The sequence below is a fragment of the Balearica regulorum genome, chromosome 7 (assembly GCF_011004875.1).
Source record: "Balearica regulorum gibbericeps isolate bBalReg1 chromosome 7, bBalReg1.pri, whole genome shotgun sequence".
Taxonomy (NCBI): domain Eukaryota; kingdom Metazoa; phylum Chordata; class Aves; order Gruiformes; family Gruidae; genus Balearica; species Balearica regulorum.
The window spans coordinates 5,492,836-5,520,354 of record NC_046190.1 but is presented as its reverse complement, the minus strand read 5'-3'; the positions used below and the strand labels follow the sequence as shown (position 1 = coordinate 5,520,354).

The 27,519-nt window shown below is 40.0% G+C and overlaps 1 protein-coding gene across 8 annotated transcripts in view; it reads left to right on the top strand.

The window, feature by feature from the left end:
* Window positions 1–27,519, top strand: part of TACC2 (transforming acidic coiled-coil containing protein 2) — a 143,633-nt gene that overhangs the window by 4,268 nt on the left and 111,846 nt on the right. For 5 of the 8 annotated variants that reach the window (XM_075757717.1, XM_075757712.1, XM_075757719.1 and 2 more), the window contains exons 2-5: window positions 6,589–6,702; window positions 11,662–11,739; window positions 13,224–13,283; window positions 23,867–24,027. In XM_075757717.1, coding sequence (XP_075613832.1) covers window positions 11,707–11,739; window positions 13,224–13,283; window positions 23,867–24,027 — 254 coding nt within the window. In that variant the 5' untranslated portion in view covers window positions 6,589–6,702; window positions 11,662–11,706. Of the gene's footprint in view, window positions 1–6,588; window positions 6,718–11,661; window positions 11,740–13,223; window positions 13,284–23,866; window positions 24,028–27,519 lie in introns of all 8 variants that reach the window. The other 3 variants (XM_075757711.1, XM_075757713.1, XM_075757715.1) reach the window with 3 other exon arrangements.

Genomic DNA, 27,519 nt, shown 5'->3' with positions numbered 1-27,519 from the left:
AACATGGTTAGTATCCACTCTTTGGGTACTAGTGACTGATACTTAGTTCCCTACATTCTGTTATGGTTTCACATTAAGAGTAGAAGTTTTATATTTTTCCATTTACTAATATCTCAAAGTGCTTTGTGATTAGTTAAAAACAATTGATGTAACTGGGAGACAAAAGTGCCATATGCATATAGCATCAGCCCTGGCATTCTTTTTAACATTAGCTCCCACTTTAACAGGCAAAAGTGGTTTTTTGGAAACAAGTCAAGGATGTGCAGTACAAAAAGGCACTTGGATCTTTAGTATCTAAAGAGACAGTCATAAGGCTTGCATAAACATGTAATATTTCTATCTGAAAGATGAAATCTCAAACAAAAATCTGTCAAGCTAAACAGCTTGCATGTTACTTTTCCCATTGCGCTGGTCTTCTGCCATCCTCAAGATATCAGTGCTGACTCTTCGGATTTTGCACCCCAATGAATTGCCATTTTTACTGTTGAGTCCACATCCAAATATGAATCCAGTCACTGGACTGCAGTGATAACCCTGTGCGCTAAGGTTATAGAGACCATAGGTGCAGCTGGAGAACTGGGGCAATATTGCTTATTTCCATTCACTTTATTACCTTTTGTTACTTTCTTATGGATGAAAAGAACAGCTCAATGACAGTAGACAAACAAATAAATAATAGAAACCAACAGCAAAATCAAATTTCATCTGTTCATCTGTCAAGTTCTGTCTGTTGTAATGACCAAAACCAAACTAAGTATAGCAATGTTCAAAAAACATAATTAGATCTTACTGAGATGAAAGGGGAAATTCACATCTTTAAGAATGAGGCTGTTGCAGACTCAGGAAGCCATTTGCTGCAATATTGATTTCTGAAAATTTTCTTTCTAAATTTTCATTCAGTATTACTATCCCTGCTTAAAAATATAAATATAGTGCCTAATTATGTATAACAACTATTATTTAGTGAGCCTGGTCTCCAGGGAACCTTTCCCAAATCAAAACTGAAATTGAGTTCAAGTGCTGCAAAGCCTGCACTTGATATACTCACAAATGATAAAGAAATGCCAATGGAAAAATACACCTGTAAATTAAGAGTGAACTTCTGAAACAGGATATTGTTTATATTAGTGGAAAATGATAACATGAATATAAATAGTGTAGGCTCAGCTGGACAAGGCAATATGTTATATGAGTTTAAATCTGTCGTTAGGAGAAGCTGATTAGCTCTATGTCTGTCAAAAGGATGAAGACTTGTGCCATCTGTAACAACAGTGAGCAGCTTAGTTAACTTTATCTCCACCAACCACCATGGATCACTAGGACCACTTCCCACCAACATGGCATTAGGTCATCTCTTTAAAAAGCTGCTACCACAAAGGCAAACATCAAGAGCTCCAATTTAGAGTAGGATAATGCAGTTTAGGCACCAGTCGTTGTCACCGGATCATCATAAAAACTTTAGGGACTGTCTTTAACTGACTTCCCAATCTTGTTTTGCATGCCTGATTAATTGAGTCAAAAGAGTCAAGGGAGAAAATAGATTTATGATTTACATTCATATTCATCTTAAACATTCATTCATTACATTCATTGTAAATATTATAACAGTGATGAAACAATAGTAATGACAGTAAGGAAGCAGTCTTGTTATTATGCAGTTATCCTTTGAAAAAAAGCACATAAAAATTATTTTAGCCTTACTGTTTTTCTTTTCTTCTTTATTTATGGTATCTTTAATAATACCTTTGTGATGTTACTGTGGACAAAAATGTTCTTGGCCTTACAAATAAGCCTAAGGAAGTATTTCAGTCCAGATTAGCCTTGAAATGGGATGGGGTCTTTTTGTGCAGGGCTAAATCATAGAATCATAGAATGGTTTGGGTTGAAGGGACCTCAAAGCCCATCTAGTTCCAACCCCCTGCCACGGGCAGGGACACCCTCCACTAGCCCAGGTTGCCCAAAGCCCCATCCAACCTGGCCTTGAACACTGCCAGGGAGCCAGGGGCATCAGCCTTCTCTTCTCCAGGCTGAACAACCCCAACTCTCTCAGCCTGTCTCCATAGCAGAGGTGCTCCAGCCCTTTGATGATCTTCACGACCTCCTCTGGACTCACTCCAACACCTCCATGTCTGTCTTGTACTGTGGACCCCAGAGTTGGATGCAGTACTCCACAAGAGTGGAGTAGATCAGTAGTAAATCAGTGTAACATCCTTGAGAAAAGTCCCTCATTCAGTACATATTCCATGTAAAAAATAACCTATTCTTTCAGAATAGCAATGCCAAATCAAATCAGTAATCATTTTCATTCTGTACTGGTACTCTGAGGGCTGAACATTATCCCTGTTTTCCTCTTTAGTCCAGGATTACAATATATTAATGGCCTAATCACTCAATTTCTACTTTTGTAAAATGTCGGCAATGTTATCCTGCTTTGTGAATCAGTGAAGAACTTGCAAAACTAATCCTACCTAAATATTTATAGTACATGAATGTAAGTGTTGTGCTTACTTAATATTCAAGTGCAGAAGATTGAAGAAACTCGACCAGTTTAATTTCAAAGTAAAAATTTTTTCATCCAACTTCAGCATCTGTAAACAATGATTCATGGCTTTATGAACACTATCTTGACTACAAAATTATTTCAGTGGTCAGTGACTCAGTTCCCAGCGTTAGTCTAGAGATCTAGTATAATTGCTTGGATTACAGTCTGAAACCTAACCCTGGTCTGTCTATTACCAAGTTGTCTTGAGGTACGTATCTACTGAGGGACTTATTTTCATAGCCTGCCCTCACTACTGATAAATCACAGCACATCCGGAGTGGGAATATTGTTCACTGCTAACTATTCAGTAGCTGAGTTTATAACCTAATTTATTCTCACCCAGTGATCAAACAACTATCATCAGATTATGAAAAACAGTTTCAAGCTAAAAGGTCTCTGAGGATGAAGGATATCATCTGTATAGGATATATGTATTTATAAATACATAATATGTAATACATACATGTATATATGTGTGTGAGTGTGTGTATACATGATTATGTACCTGTGTTGGGCCAGCACAAAAAATCAGTAAGCGTCCTCCCCTCAGCCCAAGGAAAGCCTCTGAGTGTTGGAGGCTTTGTAGAAGCCCAAGAACAAGTTCTCCTCTGCTGCGCTATTTGTGTGGGCATGAAGGGCGCGTTAGCAGGAAGCCCAGAAAGCAGCTGCAACCTGCCAACTCTGACATGTCAACACACACCTCAGGCCAAGAAAGCAGATGAAATACTGCTGCTGTCTGCAATTAGGGAGAAACAGTTGCTGACAGCTGGTTCAGACTCCACAGCTAAAGGAGACCAAGAAGGAAGGGATCTCTTACCTTCTGCACAGCTTTACGCCCTGCTTCTTCTCTGTCATTCTCAGCTCTCAGAAAACCAGACCTTATGGCAGCTCTTTTTGCTCTCCCTTGTATTTCCACTGAGTATCTTGGCCAAAAGGAGGAGAAAAAAGGGAATGCATGGACAGAAGAAACAGTAAACACTACAGAGGGGACAGCAAGGAAAATGGTTTGAAGAAGAACGAACCTGAAAAGAGGCAAGAATTAATTCACCTTGTGATGCATTCTTCCCATGCTTCGTACATGCCTGCAGAGAGATGCTAAACCAACTGGTCCCCACCTCACTTATGTCTCCTTTTCCACCTGAACATAACATGGATTTTTGTCTCTGAGGTGCATCCCACCATTCCCAGTGCTGTGACTGGACACCACAGTAGGCAGAACAGCTCTGGGAGCAGAGCGCCAGCAGGTTCTGAAAATCCACCCATCACCTCAGACCTCCCACCGCTCCTTCCAAAACTTTGCCCCAAGTCAGAGTAACGTTCTTCCTGCTTCATCTTTGAGGCTTAGGAACAGAGATCCTTCACTTTGAGTGAATGACTGTGCATTTAGAGTGTGACAACACACGTGCACTCTGCCAAGGTGGCTATGGACCTGGATCGTACAGTCCTGTATGTCTCACAATACAAGTGTGGGTGAGATATTTTTCATGAATCATAATCAGCTGTTTATAAAAGGCAGGCAGTAATGATAAGGAAATCATTTGCAGTCCTGCACAATGACAGGCACCGACTGACCAGGTGAGCTATGTGGGTCAGGCTCCTCTATAGCTCCCAAGACCTGATAGCTGGTTGTGGCGTTAGGAACTGAAATACGAAGCCTTTCTGCAGCTCCCCATAGCCACATACTGCATGTGGACAGAGAGCCACTGCCACCGCACAGAGCTGCGTGTTTCATCTGGATCAACAGCCTTCCCGCTGACTCAAGTGCTGCATATGGAATCGGGTGAAAAACTGCTGGTATACATGTGGTTTGGAAAGAGAAATGCTCCAATACTTGGATGTTATTTGTTGGATCATATATTTCGCAAAACACTTTTGGCATCACTTTTAAAGACAAAGTCCTCTGCATTGCTTTGACATCTGCAATCAGTGCAAATATAAGGGAATGTACATGTGCTCAAAACATTTAGTACTCAATACACGAGAGAAAGATTATTCAGATCCACAGAGGCAGGCACTGAGAGCCATTTTAGACACTCTGAGGTGGCTGTGACATCCTCATGGGACTGGCAGATAAAACACAAAACTTATCTGAGACCCTTGTCTTCCAGAGAAGCAGTTAAGGGATAAACAGGATACCCCAAGGTGTCCAGTGTGACTCTAGATGTCTGTCTTAGGCAATAGCATCACACCTAAGATTTCCAGAATCACTTTTATTTATTATTGCATGAAGCTGTATAGTACTAGGAAAGTTCTGTTAAAGGCTGGAATGACAAACTTCCTTTTTTAAGCTGGGAAAATATTCCTGGATAGAATGGAAAATAAAATTAATTAGCATCCCCATGGGTTTTTAGGAAGGGTATCACCTGGTGGAGGTTTGAACGACATCGTTAACTCAAATTCCAGCATAGTCTAGCAAACTGGAGCATGCTGAGGAAGTCTGTGCTGACACCCTAGTTCTGCCACTTGTTGTTTTGTTTTGTTTTTTTTTACCTTGGGCAAACCAATTCATCTGCAAAAAAATATATGTCTTCTGCTACACCTTTTGTGCCATGAATGTTTACACTAAAAGACCTGAAGGAGGGAAGAGGGACTATCTGTGCAGAGACTAAAATGACAGTTAAAGACTTGCAGGCACTTGATGTCTTTCACTACTTTCTAAAATCACTTCTAATGGTATTCTGTATAAATAAGCCCTTCACATTTTCTTTAACTGTTACCACTGCCTTATCTAAGTACTTCATTACTATGAGCATGAATAAAACTTTTCCAAATACCTTAGCTATATGAAGAGGTTGAATCCTAACAGAAGTCAAAACACTTTTGGATCACAATGTTTTTTTCCAGGTTTCACACTGTAGCAAAATAATTCCCTTTCAGTTCCTCCTCCTCGAACACTGTGATTTTGCAGCCTGGCCACCTCCGGTGCCACAGCTGGAGCTCCATGGTGCACTGAATCCCTGGCACAGGACTGCCCTGAAGTGCTGCGCTGGTGGGGTTACAAGCAGTGGGAGCGTGCCATAGATCGGATTCCTCCAGGCCAGATTGTTACACTGATTGAAAATTAGCCAGAAATGGCATGAATAATTTTTCACTTTCTTAATCTGTTTTTTTAAAAAAATTCTTTTGTCTCTTAGTAGCAAGTACTCAGAGTCCTCTTGTTTCTTTTCTTTCATACTTGAACATTAAGTGGAGCAAACCAGCCAAGGCTGGGCTGCATCAAAGAGCTGTCTCATTCGCTGTCCTTTAAATCCTCCATCCTACCCTATTTTCAGTGGTGCGGTCCCGATGATAGGCAATTTCTGGTTATCTTGGGGGGAAGGGCAGCAAAACACCATTTCCCAGCTCTCACAAAAGGCCAGCTCAGCTTTTTGTTGCCAAGCAACATCACAATTTTACAGCAGATCCAGCTGCTGATGTTGCTAAGCAACATCTTTCCCATCAAGTTGTACACTTTTAAATCATTACGTGTTTACTAATTTTCATTCTCAGATTATTTTTTCCCTCCCAGATCTTGATTATTTGCTCTTTTAGAATTTGTGAGAAAAAAAGGGCTGAAGGACTATCACAGGTCGTTCTTGCAGATCTCTACAATATTGTTGTAATAGGCAGAAACTAAGAATGATTTTGCATTAGTTACACTGAGATCAGAAAAGAGTGAAATTCTGAACACCCTCCCTTTCTTCTCTTGCCTATGAGAATAGATGGTGTGGAATGGTATGCTCGGTGCTTCAGCAGAGCCTTGCAATGCTCCACGTGTAGTATCAATCATGTGAAAGTAAGGAACATAAAAAACATTTTGTCTTATTTTGGCAGTATTTATACCATAAAGTAAAATGAGCTCAAACTAAATTGTCTTATATAAATACCTAAGGTAGCATGTACTGTAATGTATCTGAGCAGTGTGTAGTTGGTAAGTGTACCAAATACTGTGTATACCAGGATTAAATTTGATCACTCATGACAAATTACTCAGACCTTACTGAAATGTCTAACTCATTAATCCACTACATAGCTTACCTTTAAGTCTGAGGTGTGTTTTCCTCTAGTTTGAGTTTTCCAGTCCTCCTGGGTTAGATCATCTTTTGATCAAGAGAAGGCAGCCTCCCTGGATGAGCATGCAGCGTGGATGAGGAACCGCAGGGGAGTTCCAGCAAATAACAGTAAAGCAGCCCTATGTGAGTACATCTTCTCCCAAATCAAAGAGAATAAATGGAGACATCAGAGGATGAGGAATGCTCTCACAGTTAGTGGCTTATGCAAACTGATTTGACTTCATACTGGAACAGAGCAGAAGAGCAGCATCTGCATAGGTGGGAACAATTTGCAGCAAATGGGTGTTGCTTGGGATAGTTGGGATAGGACCCAAGTGTATCCTAATTTAGACACAAGAGTGGGTCAGAAAACTCACCTAAAGATATAATGTCAGTGTTGTCAGAGTTGTTCTTGGTCCAGAGATCAGAGAACATGGTTGCTGTCTGTCTGTCTGTTAGCATCTATGTCGCTCTCCTCATTTCACATGGCTCATGGTTCTGGCAGTAGTGAAGTTGTCTCCATGGCTTTGCAAACCTTACACAAGGTTAGCCAGAGGGATTCTCCTTTGCACGTGTTGATAAAAATACACAACCGTGATGAACTACCAGAAGGCAGTTTTCCCCAAAGTTTGTGGCAGACAATTGTTCTGCAAGGCAGCTTCATCACTTTCACTTTGTGGCGTTTTCTGACCTTAGCTTTAGAAATGGAACAGCACCAAATATGAGTTTAGTTTCTGCTTGTGAGGAAATAATGCGGCTAGCAGAAGTGCGGATATATTACCAGGCTTGTGTTTTCCTGAGCTCCCACAGGATCCCTGTTCTTAAATTCATGGCAGGGAGCCTAAACACAAACATTGCATAATTTGTTGTCTATAGGCAATGAATTTTACAATGGCCCTATTTTGTTTTCTAGGGAAGAGCATACTAAAACTCTAATTTGATGAGCTTCAGCTTTTCTGGATTCTGAAGTAGGCTGAGGAGACCAGAGAAAAGGGGGTATGACAACAACTTCCACATCTTTTAGTTTCTGACCTTCATTATAGATCTTGACTTTTCCATCTTGAACTCTTAGAGGTATAGCACAGATTTATTTCACACATTGTATTACCCACACACCACCAAACCCACTCATATGTCCTTAGCTTTATAACCTGAAAAAGCTCAGGGAATACAGGTAATTTATTTCTGATCTGTGGAATTCTTTGATCAGTAACGGTGGTTTAAGGTGGTATAATAGCGCTGGAGACTTGGATTGCTGGATCACCAACTTCATCAAAAAAGAAGGGCTAAAAAAGCAGAGCTGCTCATCTAGTCCCTGACCTTGCAACGCTTTGTGCCAGCTCTTCACATGCCTAATGTTTCCAAGTTAGATGTTTGTAGACCAAGACTTTGTGGAAAAAGAACAACCATGGGAAAGCCAGCAGAGAGCATACAGCTACCCTGTCAAATCCTGCCTCTTACTCATGTCAGATATGAATTTTCCATGCCCGAGTCAGTAATGCTGCCCAGCAGCTCTGCAAGGTGCAGGAAACCCACCGCTGACAATTCCTGTGCTGTGTGGCACCAACAAGCACCACTGGTGTTTACAGAAACTTGTTAATCCCTTGGAGTTGCCACTAATGGTAAATACACGGTCTTTTGTTATCGGCTGTCTTTCTGAGCACCCCTTTGTGGAAGCATTGCTGGAGCGGACAAGGAGCATTAATAATAACAATTAGCTCACCCATAAACCAGTACTTCTTGCAACATCACATTTCAAAGGGTTTTTGTCATGCCTCCACCCTTCAGGATGATTAAATGGGAAATGATTTCAGCATAACCTGAACAGGAATATCAACATTTATTAGCAGGTATTTCTGAGAGCTTGCAAGAGTAATGTGAGATAATGAAAGACAAACTTAAACATATAAACAAACTTGAAAACAAAATGCCGCATAGATATTCCCCATAATACTAATTTTCCCTTGAAAACACGTGCATAACTTCAAGGTATTGTTGATAGCATTTCAGTGAACAATTTCTGGAGCGCCAGAAGCACAGCTCGTACCATTGGCCAAGAAACACTGGAAGTGAAATATGTTTTAACCAAAATCCATTTTCTCCGGGGTTGCTTTTGTGAAAAACATTAGTACTCAATTTATGGCACGCAGAGCCACAGCAGTCTCCCAGGAGCAGGGGGAGGCCTGGGTGGAGGAGGTATAACTTGTTTTCTTTTTCGCCCGGGGTGGAGGCAAGTTGGTTGTTCAGCAGGTTATGAAGGTGGGTCCCTGAAAGAAAGCCTACATTTCATGTCAGTCTGAGGAGAAGCAGGAGGAAAATAAGGTGAAAACTTGTGAATTGAAGATGGAAGGAATGGTTTGAAGACATGCTCTAAAAGTGTCAGTGAATCCAAAGCTGCCAGATTAATCCTGGAATGTAAGTGTGAAGTTAAACGTTCGCTCGCTCGCTTTCAGTTGTTTTACTGTACAGGTACGAAAGTCTCTATAGGCTGATCCGACTCATTTGGTACTAGTGAGCAATTTTTGAGATATGCAGTGTTAAAATAATTTTAATAATGACATGTAAATTGTAAAAGATAGTATAGAAAGATGAGAAAGATTATCTTTTGATTAACCTATGTTTATTTAATGAATGGATTTTTAACACGGTTTTAATGTTTATTTGAAATTCTATACATATGATAAAGTGCTTGTAGTTTGCAACTTAAGTAATGCTTGTGCATTGAGAAAAAGTTTTCAAAATAATGCATGTAAAAAGGATTACAATAGCATTGTAATCTGAAAAGTTATCTCAGTTACTCTGCAATGTAAGTCATGCATTATTATTATTATTATTATAACTTGTCTCATTAGTGGAGAATCTATAACAACTTTATTCCCAATTTATGACATTTATCTTCATTATTAAGCAGATGGTAATGTGAAAATTGCATGACAATGTGAACTTTCATACTCTAGGGAAAGAGAAGTGTAAGTAGACAGTGTGATATGATATGTTAGTGGAGATTTGTAATAGCTAGCACTTTTGCCATGCTTTTGCAATTTTCTCCTTTGGTCCCTGTGCATTTTAATAAAAAACTGTAAATAAAGTATTTTTTTCTCCCAATGGAAGATTACAAATTTGGCTTGTATTAGTAGTTACTGGTTTTAACAGTCAGCATTGCTGAGTTGATGCAGAAGCATTGAGAGCATATTATGCACTGGAGTGAATTTACTCTAACATAGAGTAACGTTATGTCATACAGTGGCTAATCTATTTAAGAACTTGATAAGCAAAATTTGCATTTTCCTCTACTGATATGCAAGACCCCACCCCAATTAACCATGGGGACTTGGAGAGTTTTGTTCATTCCCCAGTTTATGGTATTACTGCAGGTGCTTGTGAGGGGCCAGTTTTGAGAGCTGTAAATTTCCTGGTGTTTCCACATGATGCCTGTGGAAACAGAGAAGGAGCCGGGAAGAGAAAAGCTGATTAGGGCAGTGGCACCGAAATGCCAGGATATCCACTCCTAGGGAAATGTGCTGGCCCTTGAGGGAAGCATATTGCTGTAGGAAAGTTATTCCTCTCCTGTGCACTGAAACCTCAGTTTAGCTGCTCTAACAGTGTGAGAATATTTTGTTATATCAACACATGCTTAAAATGTTACAACCTTAATCTGTTCTCTTTGAACATCGCACTGAGCTGGGCCTGACAAGATTTGTGTGTGCACGCCGCTTCATGACGGAGTACTTCATACTTGGGGAACAGTGATTTTGAAAATATTGCATGCGGTCTTTAATTTTGTTCAGTAGTGTTTTAAACCAGTAGAGGATTTGGCAGTAATCTCAGCAGGTAAAACCACGTGTTGCTAAGTAATCGCTAAAAGTGCAGTCCTGGCCCCAGTGATTTCAACAGGAGCAAGTTCAAGCACCAATACATCCCCTGAAGACACTCAAGTTTAAACAGAGCATAGCTTAAAAGCACAATACCAAACTTCTCTCTCTCTCCAAGCCTCCCATGAAGAAAAATAATCTTTCAAGTTTAAAAAAGTGTGCTGTAGTAATAAGTAATAACATTCCTTAAAAGCTTGTATGGTTTCCTTGGCTAACAAAGTGCAATCTTTCTTTTACAGCCTGACTGTAATGGAGTTTTTCTTGACATATGCCACAGACCAATCTCAAATTCTTTGGGAAAAAAACAATAAGAGCATGTGTAATTTTCACCTATCCAGTAATACAATAAATACAGTGAATTTAAATTCCTGAGCTCCAAATAAGTTCCTGAGCTTCTGGAACAAGAAGTAAATGTCTATGTTCATCTCTATCATGTACATTTACTATTGAGTATCCTTTTCAAAAACATACAGAAATTAGTAATGCCTGGGGAGACACTAATTCCAGAGCTGTCGTTTGCAGTTCTAGCGCTCTCAGGATTTTTTTGAAATTAAATAATTGGGGTTGAACTAGTGTAAAACCAATGGTAATTAAGGCAGGCAGGTGCTGTTAATGTGTAAAGAAAATGCGTTTCGATCATAATATTGTAAGCAGAATAATGCCTAAGAAAAGCATAGTACGATTCCAGTGATAAAGATAAAAAAATCCATTTACTCTTTCTTAAAGCTGAGTGCATATATGGAAAATTGTTTCTGTTACAGTAATGGTCAGGTTTAACGTTCTGGTTCTGACAACGTGAGCATGCAGCTCAGTCCAGGATCTCCAAGAAGTACAAGTGGTTTGAATACAGTTAAATAAATAAGGATATCATATGGGCTGTCCATCCAAAGTAACTTTGGCAAGGAGAACGCCTTTCTGCTCAAATGACATGGGGTAATCCAGAAAGAGAGTAACAAAGCTGAGTTTCAAGGAGTGTCTTTCAGCATAAGTGGAGCCAGTGTAGGGAAGACAGCAGAGAGACATTACGAAATAAAAGCATTAGGAGTTACCTTCCCCTGATTTATGACTTAAAATCATTGTAAGACTGAATGTCAGGAGAGGCAGCTGATAGGGTGACTGAGATGACATTCCTCCAAAATTTCCAGGGGCTGTTGTTAATTTTTATTTTTTTTTTTTTTTTTTTAGTGAAGACTTAGAGCTTTTTCTTTTCTTTCAGTGATCTGTCTTTAATTGGTGTGTGATACTGGACATCAGCATCAAAATGGGCAATGAGAACAGTAGTGCAGAAAATCAGGTGAGTGTGACAATGTGATTGCATTTTCCTTCCCTACTAGCCTAGAGCAAACCTTACAGAAATTGGTTTCACGGGCCGCTTTCACGGGCCGCTTACCCCACATTCATCTTCTGCTCCCAGTTACACTCCTATTCAAGTGTCATTAATGGTAATTGAAGGCAACCTTTTGTTTGTTTGTTTGTTTGGCAGTGACACTGCTACATAGCGTCAGGGTGCTGTGCGGGTGGTTGCTCCCCAGGGACCAGGAGTCATGGGCGATGCCCACGGGGTGAGCAGGGCTGGCTCGTCCCTCCTCCCCAGCCAGGGCGCAGGGCAGCCGGGGGCAGCCCCAGCTCCAGGCACCAGGTACGTCCCTGGAGAAAGGGACAGGCCGAAATGGGTCCAGGATGTCAGCCCACGGGACAGCCCGGCTCAGCGGGGCCGATGGCCGTGCAGGAGACCAACATCTGATGGCATCGCTGGGGTAACGTCCCCAGGGGAACTGGAATGGGGTCCTGGGCCACGGGCTGGGTGGGGAGGGGCCGCGGGAGCTACTCCCTGTTCAGAAGTGAACGATGTGTGCTGATCCAGGAATTTACACTCTTTAGAACCCTTTTAGAAGGGTGCTTCATTAATGCATCTTGGTGTTTGGTGATTTATTTTTCAGTTCTTGAAATGAAGGGAACCCATATGCTAGTCGCGTACAATTACATTAGAAGTTACTATGTTGATATAAGTTTGAATAAAGTTTTTAATTAATCTAATTTCAACAGTTGAAATACCAGAACATGTTTCATCTTCTCTTCTTCCATATGTTATGGGAGATGATAAAATGCCTTAGGGTTCATTTTGCTTCCACTTCAGGTCTCGGCAGATCTGCTGTACCTTGTGCATTGCAAAGTGGACCCTCTCAAGGGAATCGGTATTACAAGTTTGCTAGATTTTTTCATAAAATCTTCTAAAAAAATATTTTAGAAGAAAAATCTGCTATAATTCTTGGTTGTTCTGGCCCAGTTGTATCGTTAGCCCAAAATTTGGTCCCAACTTTTTTCAGGGTTTGTGAAGACGGGAATGTGTAAATTCCTATAACTAAGTAAAGATAATTTCTTCTCCAATGTGTAGAGCTTTCACTTAGGAAGTTTTTGAAAGACAAATACATTTCTTCAGGAGTCCTGAGGCTGAGACGACTTTACTTAAAAGTTACTGAATTTGTTAAGAAATTTAATTAAAAGCTCTTCTTTTCTAATAAGGAAAGTAAGCTGCTGGTCTCCATTTCACACTGTAAAAAACCCAACCAACCAACTAAACAAAACCCCAAAGCAAAACAAAATAAATGCTAGGAAACCAAATTACTTTAAAAGTCACTATTGACAGAGAAAAAACAAGAAGTAGTTATAAAATCTTAAAAGCCACTTAATCTGCTGAACAGCTATTGAAAATTTGTTGCTTAATGAATAGTCCAAATTCGTATAGTCACTGAAACATTTAAATGTGTTCATTTTCAGTCAGAGGTTCCCAATGCAAATAAAGTCATCCTTATACCACCGAGCCAAGGAGCACAGCAGGTAGTGGATGATGAAACTGGTTTGCATGGTTTGCATTTCAGAATGTTAGCATCAAGTTTGGCTGTGCTTTTTCTTATGCATCTGCTTCTGGCTTTTGGTTTTTTGACACTGACTGCAAATTTGCAAGGCAGCTACATTTAAGTTTTCAGCAAGTTGTAAAAAAAAATCTGGTTTCTTTTAACGTTTTTCTTTGGTAGCAATCTATGCTTTAGAGAAACAGCCTGTGTTTGACCCTCTTTGCATGCTGGCTTTCCTTCCAACTCTAACACAATTAAAATAGCTCAGTGGATGTTGTTCTTATACTCAGTACCAATTGACACGAGTTGTTTTTATTTATGTATTTATCAGAGAACACCATTGCCTGGTTCTGGCTCTCGGCTGAGTCATTTGGAAGCCGCACACATGGTTTGCATTAAAGATGGGAGAGCTTGTGCTAAGTTTAGAACTCATTTAATAAGAGGGAAGATCTGTGGAAAAAATGTGCTACTATGAAGAATGTAGTAGGCACTTAGAGAAAAAGTAAATACCCAATATGTCCTGTAAAGTAAATAATACCCAATATGCCTCTGAGGAAAATATAATCTAAATTTAGTAGAAATGAGCAAAGATAATAAATAGATAAAACGAGGCTGGGGCCAGCAGTATATTTAACAATGGGATTTTACATACAGTAACCACATTCTGTTTTGCTGTAACAGTGCACAAAGTCCAAACTGCTGAGAGATTTTAGGTTTGTGCCCTGCCCGATTAGAGTGGCAAAGTTTGTTTCCAAACAAGGGTCTCTGTCAGCAGCACAGATTATGCCAAACTGAATATAAGCTATTTTTAAGATGCATTTTCCTTGAAAAGCAAAACTCCATGTGAAGAGAAATGTGTTTAAATTGAAAAAGAAACAATCTAGAACAGATATTTTGACCCAGTTTGACTCTTGAGATCCAGCTTTTAGCGGAGAAAATACCAGGGAAGTGAAGGAAGTATTCTTTAAGGGAAGCTACGAAAAGTACTACAGTTTATGGAACTCTAGAAGGTCTCAGCCATGGAGCTGCCCATTGGACACATCTTTCTTTGTTCATCCAAATGCATCTGATGGTGTAGAGGAACGGCAAGGTCTGTCCTCGGGCTTTTCCCTGACTTTTCTGGACAGCCAAATGTTCACAAATCATCTACATGGACATAATAAAAAGAAAAGACTCATAGTTTTACAGAGACTGATGTATCTGTGCACTTCCTCAGCCCTTGATACTCTTGATAGTCTGGGCTCGGGTGCTAGCTAATAAAGCCCCACTTATAAACAAAGCCAAGCCAGCCAGGACCAACAAAACTTAGCTGCTATCTAAAAAATCTGGCAATGTGAGGCACACGGTCTGCATGAAGGAGCGTGAGCCCAGCACACCAGCGCCGCAGCCCAGCCTCGTCCGTGCTGCGCCAGGGGTTTGTGCAGTTAACTCGGGGAGCAGCTCCCAAAGTGACTGTATGGTACAGGGTTATGACTGACTCGCATGACTCTTTTTTTATCATGGTCTCCCATCTGCTAGAATTATGCCTTTACCAGGACATCTTTGCTTTCATTTTAAAGGGGTGGGTGGAGGATGTGAAAAACAGAAGGAGTTCTCTATCGTTGGAAACATGAGCAGAAAGTTTTATAAAGCTCGAATAGGCTGGATTTTCTAAGACGTAATAATTTTAAGTCGGGTTTTAATTCTTACCACTCAGAGTTCTGAAGAGGACAGCTGTCATCTTTCACAACCTTTCTCATGATTACAGAAAAGTCAGTTACCAAGTAATTGTAAAGCTCTTTGAAGGTGAAAACTGCTGCTGAATTGAAATCCTAGCAGCACGTATTTCACCCCACTGCCGAAGAGGGAATTTCAAAGCCAGTTACTACATAAGTTATTTCCATATATTTTGCTTTATCCTTTCTTCTTTGTTTTCTGAATAAGTAAATAGCCAAACAAAGCTGGTTATTCCACATTTGTGTTATTGTCCATTTCTCTTTAAACATAAATCATAATAATGTATGGTTATCTTTTTTTGTTCTTGTTTGTTTTCTACTGTGAAATGTGTGAAAGATAGGCAACACATGCATGCTTGCCAGAGGGGCTGTAGCTTCAGAAGAGTCTATTTGTTTGTCCGAAGCGTCATGCTGTGTTCCTGCTAGGGTTTCTCCAGTTAATTATCATGAACAAATCTGACTGCTGCAGTTAATATTCTGCATTCTTACTTTCCCAGTATTTCAGCTTCCTTATGCCTGTGTGAAATGATGGATCTAGTAACTTGGCATGGTTCTTCTTTCAGATCCCAACATTATGGGGATCAGCAGAGAACGCACTGGGCACATTAGCAGCTGCCCAGCCGTCAGTCTCCATTCTCACAGATGATAACTGGGAAAATTCCTCTGAGCTCTGGAGCTCATACTGTGTGTATTTACATACTTTTTGAATGGTGCAATAGCATCTGTTTACATTCCATTGTTTATACTCAATTGGGAACAAAAATACATTCCCAATTTTCTGCATAATAATTTTGCCTATAGCATTTTAGTTACCATACATGGGCTTCTCTTTGAGTTTCTTGTGTCCACACGATTCACCACTTTTTTACTCTCTAAATCATTATTTTCTTTCATTTTTCCTTCCATTTCCTCCACTGCACATCAGGAGCGCACAGGACAGCAGAACTGTTCCCCATCCTTTCAGTCAACATTTGCCCACAACAGGGCGTCGATGGCAGTTGGCTGCAGGTCAGCGTGCACAATACTGATGCTTAGGTAGCTCTAGCATACTTCTGCTCACCATATTCATTAACGCTTATTTCCGATGCTAATTACTACTGGCCCAATATTCTATGGTGAGCGACGCCAGTAATGCCAAGTATGTGTTTCAGTTTACGCAAAAAGAACATTGTCTGTTTTCAGAGAATTATATGTCCGTTTATGCAAATGAAGCAAATTCTGGGACACTTCTCACTGCAATGAATTATACTTGTTCTCATCTTCCCTGTGAATGAAGGAGAGGGGACGAAAGAAGAATAAAGTTGTGACGAGGTTCTTAATTTGAAAGCATAGTGAAAAGGAAGTTGGAAGGCTCTTCCTTCTCTTCTGAATTAATGCTTAAATCTTCCTTCACATCTGTAAAGCCACCACCATTACTAATGGGAAATGTACGGTCATGGATACAGATGAAAAGGAAAAATATTTTATATTTGTAAAGATCCTCTATAATTATTTACTGCATCTCTCCTTTTAGAAATAGTGTGAAAGTGTTGCACTTACATTTTCCACAGCTATGGGTAATTAGAAATTTAGGCAAGCATACACTATCGGCTGGGGAGCACAACAGAGTTTAGAACTCAGCTTGGAAATGATTTTCCCAATAGCTCTTCATATAAATCTAACAGCATCTTCTCAAGTGTTGCAGTGTTAGGCTGCTCAGAACGACTCATCAGAAAGCTGCTTTAGCTAAAATTATAGTGACTTGAAATTGCAAGTTATGTGATGAAGATTTTGTTCCCAAGATCATCGACTTTATTCTCTCTCTCTCCTGCTATATGTCATACACCTGCCATTGTTAAGAAAATAACTCAGGTACTCATCAGACCTTCATCCAACTGTCAGGAAGGGGACAAAGGAAAATGAGAAGCTGCAGCAAGACTAGTGGGGTTACAAGGATAACTATGAATTTTCCTTTGCCTGCTGCACATGGACCACATGTAAACAGATGGAAAGATGAGGTTAACAAGAACCGTGACGCCAGTTACGTAGCTACGCTTCATTCGGCCCAGCGCAGACTCATGCTATGTACGTACGTTCAAACAGACTGAGGCCCAAGCATAGCAGCAAGTTGTTGAGAAGACACTTAGGTTGACATTACAAAGATCTGAACATAGACAGTTTAGTGCCCTCAGTGGATCAGAAGGGTCAGAAACGTGAACAAGGAAGCCCGAAGGTTTGAATTGTTCTTGCTGTAGCCGAGCGGAAGTTGTGTGTTCCGTGAAGAATGCTAAACCAAGGATAAGATGGTGACTACATATAATTACACACACACACCCCCCAGTGTTTATTTTTACGTTTGCAGCCAGAGTCATTTCAGTAGGTATTTCCTAAGAGGGAAAGCAACCTTTTTTTCTCTAAGGAAAGGTCGTAGGTATTTACAATAGCATGTTGTAACCAGAATTTTTCAAATACTGTTGTTACTGTATCACATTTTGCTTTGCTTCTTGTATTTGTAAGAAGCAGATTAAATGAGACTTCCACCAAAGCCAATTTTTGCGTGCCTGTCCCTTTGAGGATTTTAATTAGAAAAGGCATGAACGTAAAATTCTACTCTGGTGAGAGACAAATAAACCAAGCCAGAAGCAATAGCAAATTACACCATTACTGATTAAAGAAAAAAATCTACTGTAATTGCAAAATTCTATATAGAATCTCCCTTAAGGAAAGAGTCTGCTTTTTGCATCTGATCATGTCATAATTACATCCAGCTAATAAGTAGTTGTGATGTTTGGGCAAAAAACCAAGAAGTGATCATGGCAGTCATCCCCTTCTCTGGACTGCTGTACTCCAGCCACTCTCAACAAGGGGTGGGTGCTGAGTAATGCAGATTGCTGCCTGAGTTGCTTATTAAAATCAGAATTTAGCTCCCCTGCGAGGTGAGGAGTTAGAGTGTAATTCTTCAGATCTTAACTGTCACGTGGAGTTCAAGCTTGGCCCAATATGTCAGGTACCGATTTGTTACTGTCCGTGATCAGTAGTTTTGCTGACCAGTGTTTGCCAATTTGATTGAAAATTTTGGGTTGGTAAGGCAATATCCACTCATTATCTAATTTTTATCTATTTTGGTACCATTTCTCCAAATGATAGAGAAACAATAGTTCTCCAAGGATATAAAGACTGAAAAATCTGATTTGCTACTCAGCTACTGTCCCTGCAGAACAGAAAAAAAAAAAAAATCAGAAAAGGAAAAAAGTAGCTCCTAAACCTGCTATTTCTTACAAAGACTTGCAGCAGCTGTTTTAAAAATATGATTTTCCAACCATGTGACTTGCACAATTCTGTTTTTGGAAAGATGTAACCTTGAAAACTTTTCTTCTGTCCACTTTTCTGACATAGACTAGGTTTTTCATATCTCATTGGTATTCCTAGGTATCAGGGCATTGGGCAGACTCATTCAGGAATTGTTAAGTTGATTGCTTTAAGAATCACAGCAAGCCATTTTCTGGCATCTCAGTTCTGTTTTCAAGGAATGGATTTAACGCTGAAGCACAATAAAAATAATGAGGAACAGCCTATTGATTGAGGCTGTGGATGAATAACTTTTCACTCCCATTCTCTGCAGCCAGTCCTGCAGCGAAATGAGCAATGGCTGCAAAGCATTGCAGCGAAACCTTTGCAAAGAGCGCCGTGTGCGTGCTTTTCTGCTTGGTGCTAGCCAGCTCAGCCACAGATGTGCGAGGACGTGTGTGGCCCCGACGGGGACCATGTGTCTGTCCTCCCGATGTGGTCAGCTTGGCGGTTGATCCTGAAACCGGAGCCCGAGCGCCTCAGGGCCGAGCTTTGCTCTGCATCCCGGTGTTCACCTGCGCTGCCGCAGCCTGGTCCCCATCCCCGTGGAGGAGGTGGTGGCTGGGAGCGAACAACCGTCACTTCTAGCAGGGAGACTTTAAAAACCCTATTTAAAAAAAAAAAAAAAAAAAAAAAAGAAAACAAACCACAACAACTTGTAATGGAAGATGTGGAAAAAAAGAAAAGGTAAGTTCTGGTTTATTGATTGAGACTTGTAAAGGCTTGTTCCCAGCTTCCCCCTCGATAACCGGAGGGAGTTAGTGGGAATGGAAACTTAATGTAACTCTTCAAAGATTACTTGCAGCTAGTCAGAGCTATGGCATGTTCCAGCGACTGCTATAAAAGGATGTGTGTTTAATGGAGGAATGTTGCAGAGGGCAGATGTAAAAGGAAACAACTTTTATTGAGAGAAAGGAGAAAGGGGAATCACAGGAAGTTCACTTATTCGGAGGGGTCTGAGCGTGAGTGCTAGGTTTTAAAACCAGCCCCGTGTTGTGCTTTGTGGTCAGGAGGCTGGTGCCTTGTTGAGGAGCACGAGGCTTCTGGAACGGCTGTAACACCAGGCTGTGGCTGCGCCCAGCGCCGCTGCTCTGGCTTTGGACCGGGAGGGGAGAGGCGGTGTTTGGGAGCAGAGCTCTCACCAGCCTCCCATGTAGCACTGAAGGAATTTCTTTCTGGTATGATAACTTTAGCCAGAGTACAGCAGTGCACATAATCCTTTTGGCTACGGCGTTAATGGAGCTCTCTTTCTTTTTTTTTTTTCCTTAACTTTTAAGCTCCTGTTCAAAGTCATCAGGAAAATAAAGTGATCCTGTAGATTTGCTTTCTGTTCTTGCAGAGTCCAATGCTTGTGGAAAGGTTTAATGCAAATTACATTTCATATTTCAGGAAAATCAATTTTATTCATTTAAATAGTATGCTGGCTTAAAGGAAAAAAGTATAGGCTGTTTAGTTTTCCTTCTGGTGTTTGTATTCTCTCTGTGACAAATTTGGTTTGTTTGTTGTTGGGTTTTTTCAATTATCCTACACTTAAAGAAAAAACTGCTGAGACCCTCTGTATTCTGATTTTTAATATAATTATTTCTTTAAGTCTTTCCATTAAGTCGCTTTTTATAATCTCAGAATCCTTTTCAAAAAGAAGCATGCTACATTTGAAACAAACAGAGAAAATTTAGCTGCAGGCTTCTGTAGTAAATCACTTCAGAGGCTGTATGTGTTGAAACCTCAAAAGTAATTTATTTAACAGCAGCTTTCTGATGACACTTTCAAACAAAACATAGTCTTTCTAATTGTTTTCACAGATGTTAATTAAAAATAAAAAAGCATGCTCTGCAAAGCTAGTTCAGCACCTGATTTGCATAACTAGCTTAAATTTGAAAAACTTGATAGAGAAATTGAATTATGTTTTTCTGCTAGCTGGCTTAGATTCACAGAACATGTTCTTTTGTGATGATTAATTTAATACATTAAATGTAAAAGACCAATATATAAAGCTTTCCTATATCGTGGAATTTTACTAGTTCCTTTTACATTTAAATATCTACATTAAGCTTTATTTTAGATTATTGTTAAACTCCTCCTTTGAGCTTCTTTTGAAAATACACTTTCCTGGCCATGTGTGCTCTTGCCTTGCTAGGTAAGATGGCAGCTGTACTTTTTGGTCATTCAAACACTTGACAATGAAGGGAAGGGAAGGGAAGGGAAGGGGAAAGAAAATAAAAAATTCAAACTCCTCTTTGCTCCAACAGGAGCTATGTTGCAAAGATTGTTTTAACGTATGTTAACTTTGGTCATTTTTGGAACTGGAAGAACAAAAGTGAGATTTTTCTATGGCCCATGACAGTTGCTTAGGGATAGCTGGGAGGTGAACTTTAACTTCTAAAATGTTAGATCCTTGAAATCACAAAACTATTTAAGAACACACAAAAAAAGTCAAAAACCAACCAAACAAACAAAAAGCCCACCAGCCCCCCTCAAAACAACCTATGGAAAATGTTAAAAGTAGTCTTCAGAATAGTGCACATAACTAACCTGTTTTGCTGTGATGATTCTCCTTGCCTTCTCAATCTGTTCCTCACAGTGTGATTTTGGGTAGATAGTAAGACTTGGTGTGATGGCTGATAAAATCACTGGGACGTGGGTCCTTCTCTGTGTCTGATAGGGAAACATCCTCGTTTTGATGAGATGAGGTGTTCAGGTATAGCAGGCACATAAATGTCAATATTACGTAGTTAACTTGTGAATTATGGAGATGAATGGTAGAAGTAAAATCCAACAAACTTCTACCAAAATGATTCTGGCCCCAAGGTGTCCTGTGAAGTGTCAGACTCAGGGAGTCAATGACAAATTAGCCTGATTCCACGTGACAGTTTCAAACTGTCCTGAAATAATTGTACTGCTGCCTTGTGAGTACCCAGCAGATGTAGCCAATGAGTTAGGTCTCCTTGTATTTATTAGCGCTAGTTGAGCTTTGGTAGCAATGTGCTATTGGATTTATTATATGCCAGGCTGATGGGAAGCGTTTCTTTCTAATGCCGTAATGGAGCTCATGCTGCTGATGAACTATCGGTTCTCATGTGGCTCCTGGGATTCGTGGCTCTGGATGGCAATCCAAAGGGTACTGGTTCTCGGCACAGAAGGGAGTTTTACTTTAGAGATTTGTGTGCAAGAGGCATCCCTATTACACTGTGGCTCCAAAAGCGGGATGGCCGCAGGTCAGTAGAAGAGACGACTGTAACCTAAAGGAGCCCTTTGGTTGAAGGGGCTGATCTTGTGAAAGACAGATTAATTAGAAGCACTGTGTGGGTACTAAGAGCGCAGTAGGTTAATGACTTAATTCTTTGTTGTATTCCTTTTTGCCATGGAAGATGACAGAGGCTTTAGAAGAAGGAGACAAAACACGCAGCACTTCATCTTCTGAAGAGAGTTGTGAGGTATTCCTCCTGCCCACCACCCAAACCAGCTGAAGAAAAATTGAGATGGTGATAGTAGAAAGGAGCAAAAATAAAGAATTAGTTCTCCAGCATGATCATGTATGGTCTCAGAAGTCACTGTTTTGGTTGGTTGGGTTTTTTTCCTGGTAATTAACTTAATAATGCATTTTTTCATAGTTCGTTCTTTCTGCACACATGTATGCATGCTGAAATGAACTCTCCATGCCAACTTTCTCATGCAAACAAAGGCAAGGCTGCCCAAAACAGCACCAAAAGCAAAACAGAGCCCTATAAGCTAACTAAGCTCTATTTTTATAATTTTTTTTTCTGGCTGGAAGAAACAAATTTCCTCATATAAATCTTGATGTTCTCAGAGTTTTTTGCTGTATACTGTGGTTTTGGGGCCAACATATATACTTAGATAAATATTCTGAATGCCAGATGTCAGCACACGCTGGGTAAGTGCTTAATAATCGTGAAACCAAGAGCCCTTGGTCTATCCCAGCGGAAAGCGGTGTGATAAAGGAGACTTCTGCAAACAAAGCGGTAGTGAAGGGTTTCCTCCGGGGAAAGGCAGAGGATATGAGAGTTAATCAAATTTGCCTTAAGTCTAAAGGAAGTCTTTTTATATTTTCAGTATGCCCTGACCTTTTCAATTGCTCGTTACATGGGCTTTTCGTGGCCACTGGGTGTCTCCCATTCCTGGCTCTGATCGCGAGAAGCCTTTGCTTGTGTGAGACCACGCCATGTTCACACAGAGAGGTGTAATTTTGTAAACAATGGCTTTCTGCAATGTATTGACTACTTCTAGAATAAAATAAATCTAAACATTGAGAGTAAAAAACCTCAAGAGGTTGGTTAGAATTGTGTACTGTGCTTTTCAACTGTGACGCTATTCTGAAGTGGTTCTCCGGTCGTCAGTATATACGCTTATGTGTCTTTACATTAAATGTGCCTGAGGTTTTTTACAATTACAGTTAAGAATTAAAACAGCAAGTTTGTATGTTGAGGGTGATCTGATGAAGCAGTTTGCCTTCTCTTTCACTGCTGCTTGATGTGCCAAGAGGATTTGAAATGGAGCTTCTTCATTCGGCCATCATTTTTGCTTTACACTAATTGTTTCTCTCCAGTTCTTTTGTTGAACTTGAAGAACATCCTCAGCTACTGTTCAAAGCAGCTCTTACCAGCTCTTCTTTGCCTTCTAAAGACACTTCTGCCAAAAAGAATTAAGCAGGAAGGTGCCACCCGTAGGGGTGTTGTAGAACCCCGGGGATCCGCAGGCACACCACGGGTCACAGCCCTGGCACTTGCACGGGACGCTCTTCCTCCCTGGAGCAAAACGAATGGTTTGCGATAGAAACAAAACAAAACAAAACACCCACGCATGTAAAGGCGTGTCTCCATGGATGAAGATCCCTAGTATATATTTACCTTTGAGAAGAGGTGATGCAGCATTACCACATTTGTATAACAGCATTTCTGTAGCTATTACTGCAGAAACTGCAGCATTTCCTGTAGCTATTATTACAGAAAGGCAGCAAGGTGAGGAATCAGACCCTCCGTTTCAGTTCAGAGGCTTTCTGAGCTTTGTTGAAGTGAGAGGGAAAGAATCTGGACTTGGATTCAAGTGCTGGGTCTTGATTTACATTGGTTTTATCTCTAACTTGACTCCAAAGATACGGCTAATATTACGAGTGTCAAAGTTTATAGCCTGTTTCCATCCTTTCTCATTTTAAACTTGCTTAGCAAGGACGTATTTGCCAGGCTTGGAAAAAGAGAAGATGATACCCTCCTTGGGTCAGTAAAGGCCCTGGCTGCTTTAGAACAATTGTTGCATTCTTCTCTCCCTCTTCTATTCCTAGTATTTATTTTTGGCTCAACCACTTCCTTCTGTTTTTCTGTTGTTAAGAAAAAAAATAAATAAAGGCTTGGCTTTGGAACCTGCAAGTTCTATCAAAGTAGTGAAATCTACCACAGCAGTTGTCCATCAGTGGGCAGAACAAAATTCCTTAAGCTTATGTGTTCTTCAAAATAGCAGTAGCTATTTAAATTGTCCTTTTTTTTTTTTTTTTTTTTTTTTTTCATTCTAGAGTTCTCCACTAGATTCAGAATTAGATAATGGGCATGGTTTAAAAACAAGCCCTCAGGAAAACAGCATAGAAAGATCTGGAGAGCAGGACATCTCAGACCTTCTTCCTGCTGCCGTGCAACTGGCTGAGAGCATATCCCCATCAATTCCAGGACCTACGAGGTAAGAAATGAAGTTTCTTCCTGTGAATAGAGTTGAAGCCCTGCTGCTGTTGATACTTGGGGGCTGTTCATTAAGTTTCTGTTCTTGTGTAACTGATTTTCAAAATCTATCATCTTGACGGATGATGATGATGATGATGCAGTCTTCAAAATAACCTGACAAAACAAGGCTACTTACTGTTTACCAAACTGACTTTCTTGCCTTACTGTGTAACTATAAACAAGACCTCAGCTGTTGTAGTAACCCTTGACCTAAACTTCCTATGCTTCTTGCTCATACTAATAAACTCTCATCTGAGACAGAGAAACATTGAAGTCTTTTGTAGTTGTATATGATTGTGAAGTAAGATGTAATTGTAAACAATTGCAAAATGCCATGCTCAGCTCTGTATAACAATCCTACTAAAAAGTACCAACCCAGCTAATATTTATTAGCATTGTAGTCTTCTAAATGTCTTAAAATTCACCTAATTAATTAAATAGAACTGCTTTCAGAGTTAAGGTATTCTTCAGTGCTATTAAGGACAGCAGAAGTTAACATAATCTGGATTTTATTAAATATCCCAAAGGGAATATTTTGTCTGAAGCATTAATACTTTTTACTTGAATACTTGAATTTTCCCATGCTACTAGGGTTTTCATCTGCTGCAATGAAGAAATTATCTCATGATTTTAATGTAGGGCTGAATACTTTCCAGATCATCAGTGCTACCTGGGATAGAACGATAACTACAACTTAAAAGGAGCAGCAGTATCTTGCTGTGAAATGTGTAGGATTTAAGGCTGTAGGCACCTTTTTAAGTGTTTGCACAAACTTTTTTTAATATTGCAGAATTCACTGCAGAAAGATTGGCCGCATCCTTTTCAAGGGGAGTATGTGTGATCTGGGCCTTTTTCTGTTTCCACCAGCCCTGGCTACCATTTATGATTGTCACGGTCTTTGAAAGATGTAAACTTGAGAAGTGAAAAACAAGAATGAACAGCAGTCAAGTAAAATATTTCAAATTCTGTTAAGCTAACACTATCCTAGGCAATAAACTCTTCTTCTTCTTTTTTTTTTTTTTTTTTAAATAAGAAATTATGAAGATTACACATAAAATTATTGCTGTCATGCAACAGTTTGTGGCAGTATGCGTCCAAGTGCAGGTATTAAGTAAGGCCATAACTGACCGCTTCAGGGAAATTTCAGGGAAGCTTAGAGGCATGACATAATCTAAAAAGACTTACCGAGAAAAAGCAGCTTACTTTCTGGAAGGTTCGGTTTGTCTGTGCTATGGAGCTCTTACCGTTCAGTAGGAAGATCTTTATTATTAATTCTATTTCTTCTGACTGCCATTAGCACGTGTTAATTACTTACTGAAAATAATAAAGTCTGAGCAAGACTGACTGCAAAGTCAATTTACGATGAGAAAGGTATTTAGGCTTGAAGTTTCAAGTGATGAAAGGTTGCACTTCTTTCCTAGAGATGTATGACTATTTCTTGTCTAATGTGGCATCACTTCACTATCTAGCACCAGGTTTATACATGAAACATCTCTTCCTTGGATGAGTTCCTCGTGTCTTTGAGAGTATGTCTCCATTTTTATGTCAAATGAGCAAAGCCATAGAGGTCATTCTAGTTAGAAAAAATTGAGTTTGGAGTTGTGATGGACAGGGTGAGAACTTTAGATGCATATTTTGTTCATTTGTTATTTCAGTTAACAAATACTACGTGTATCCTCTAGCTTCTAGTTTCTCTTGACAGTATTGTGCATAATCACTATATTGTGTATGTGTGTAAGTAACCATGCTGTCCTAGCTGAAGAAAATATAAATTCCTTGTCGACTACTTAAAACATGATGCATTCTGATTTGTGACAGTAAAATAGTCCTTTTCTGCTACTCTTATCCGTATGCAGGTTATGTTATGGGAAGGGAAAAAAATCAGGAAATTATGAGTATTCCTAACTGCTGAATTTTATAGTAGGCCTATCATGACTAATATTCCTGCAAATTAAAGTCGTTTGTGAAACTGCAAAATGACAGGTATTAGACTGGGTACTTAGACCTGCAACACCCATACACCCTCTGACTGACATCCACCTAGTACGGTGTCTGTGCCAACTGCCAAGAGCTGAATATTTGACCTGAGACTTGTAGAATTTCTCATCAGTCTTGCGTGTTCATATGGGTGGACCTTTGTATCTTCATCCTGTGGGCAAGGCTGGGCAGTCCTGCCATCGAAAATGGCCTCTGTGGGAAACAAAGCTACAAGGTCTTAGCTGAAGACCTCACCATGGCTTTTAACAGAACAAGGAATGGCCTGCCTTACTGGTGGAGTCTCCTTGGAGAATGCAGAAATCAGCTAAACATGTTGCAAAACTTACAAGCAAGTTCTGTTCTTTCATTCGTTTGGTGACTTTGGTGTAGCAGAATTTAACCCTCAAATTATTGTGTCCATGCTATTCTTTTTCAAAACCTGTCATTCTTCATAACGATGCTTTAGCATACTCTAGGACTCAGAACAGCAGCTTTTCAAAATACTTATTTTTTAATCTCAAAGTAGCAAGTATCTCTCTTCTTCCTACTGTAGTAATGGTAGAGATAACTGGTTAGGTGAGTCTGATCTGAAGCCAGAAGTCATCTGACAAGGAGGTGGGCCAGATGATTTTCTCTGTGTGGCTCTGGATTTTAGTGGAGACACAAGTTCAGGCTCCAGCTCTAAGCAGCTGTAGGAGTATTAAGCATGAATGGAAAAATAACAAACACTGGAGCTGAGGTGCGGGGTGGGATGGTTTACATTAGCGTCAGCGATTCTTGCATGTGGCCTTTTGGAAGGCTGTGTTAACTGAAGGAGCAAGTAGTTACACACTCATGTGGTTTGAAACAGTGGACTGAGTACAGCTAATTAACGCAAGGCTACGCTGTCACCCACCCAGCACGTTGAGCTGTCCAAAGGGGTGTTAGAATGGGAGACTGTGGGGTGGGGTCTCTTATCGTGGGTTTTGAATATTTGTGGTTTGGCTGCAGCGAGTGCAGTCTTGCGCTTTTTTTCTCTTTTTTTTTTTTTTTTTATATTAGCATAGGCATTTTATACTGTTCTGTGACCAATTTGTATTTTTTAAAAATGCATTGCTTAAAAATGGGATAGCTGCAGCTCTTCAGGTGTTCCTTTTCCAAATGTGAATATCGAGAATGCTTAGACTTATATTCTAGCTGGCTAGACCAGCTTTACACTTCAGTGTGCAAAATTATGACTCTTGTGAGATAAATGTTACATGGGTGAGTCAGCTTGAAGGGATTCATGAAATTCTTGTTTCAGGAAACATATTAGATGGGCAGGAGCTCAGGCAATTACTTTTTATTTAGCCTTACTCCTGAAACTGCTGGCACATGCCTGGTTTTGGTAGCTTCTAAATCATATCCTGCCAAAATAGAAATAAAGACAATAAATGGAAAATCTTTGAAGTTTCAGATTGCAGGCTGTTTATTTTTAACTTGCTCCCGTATGCTG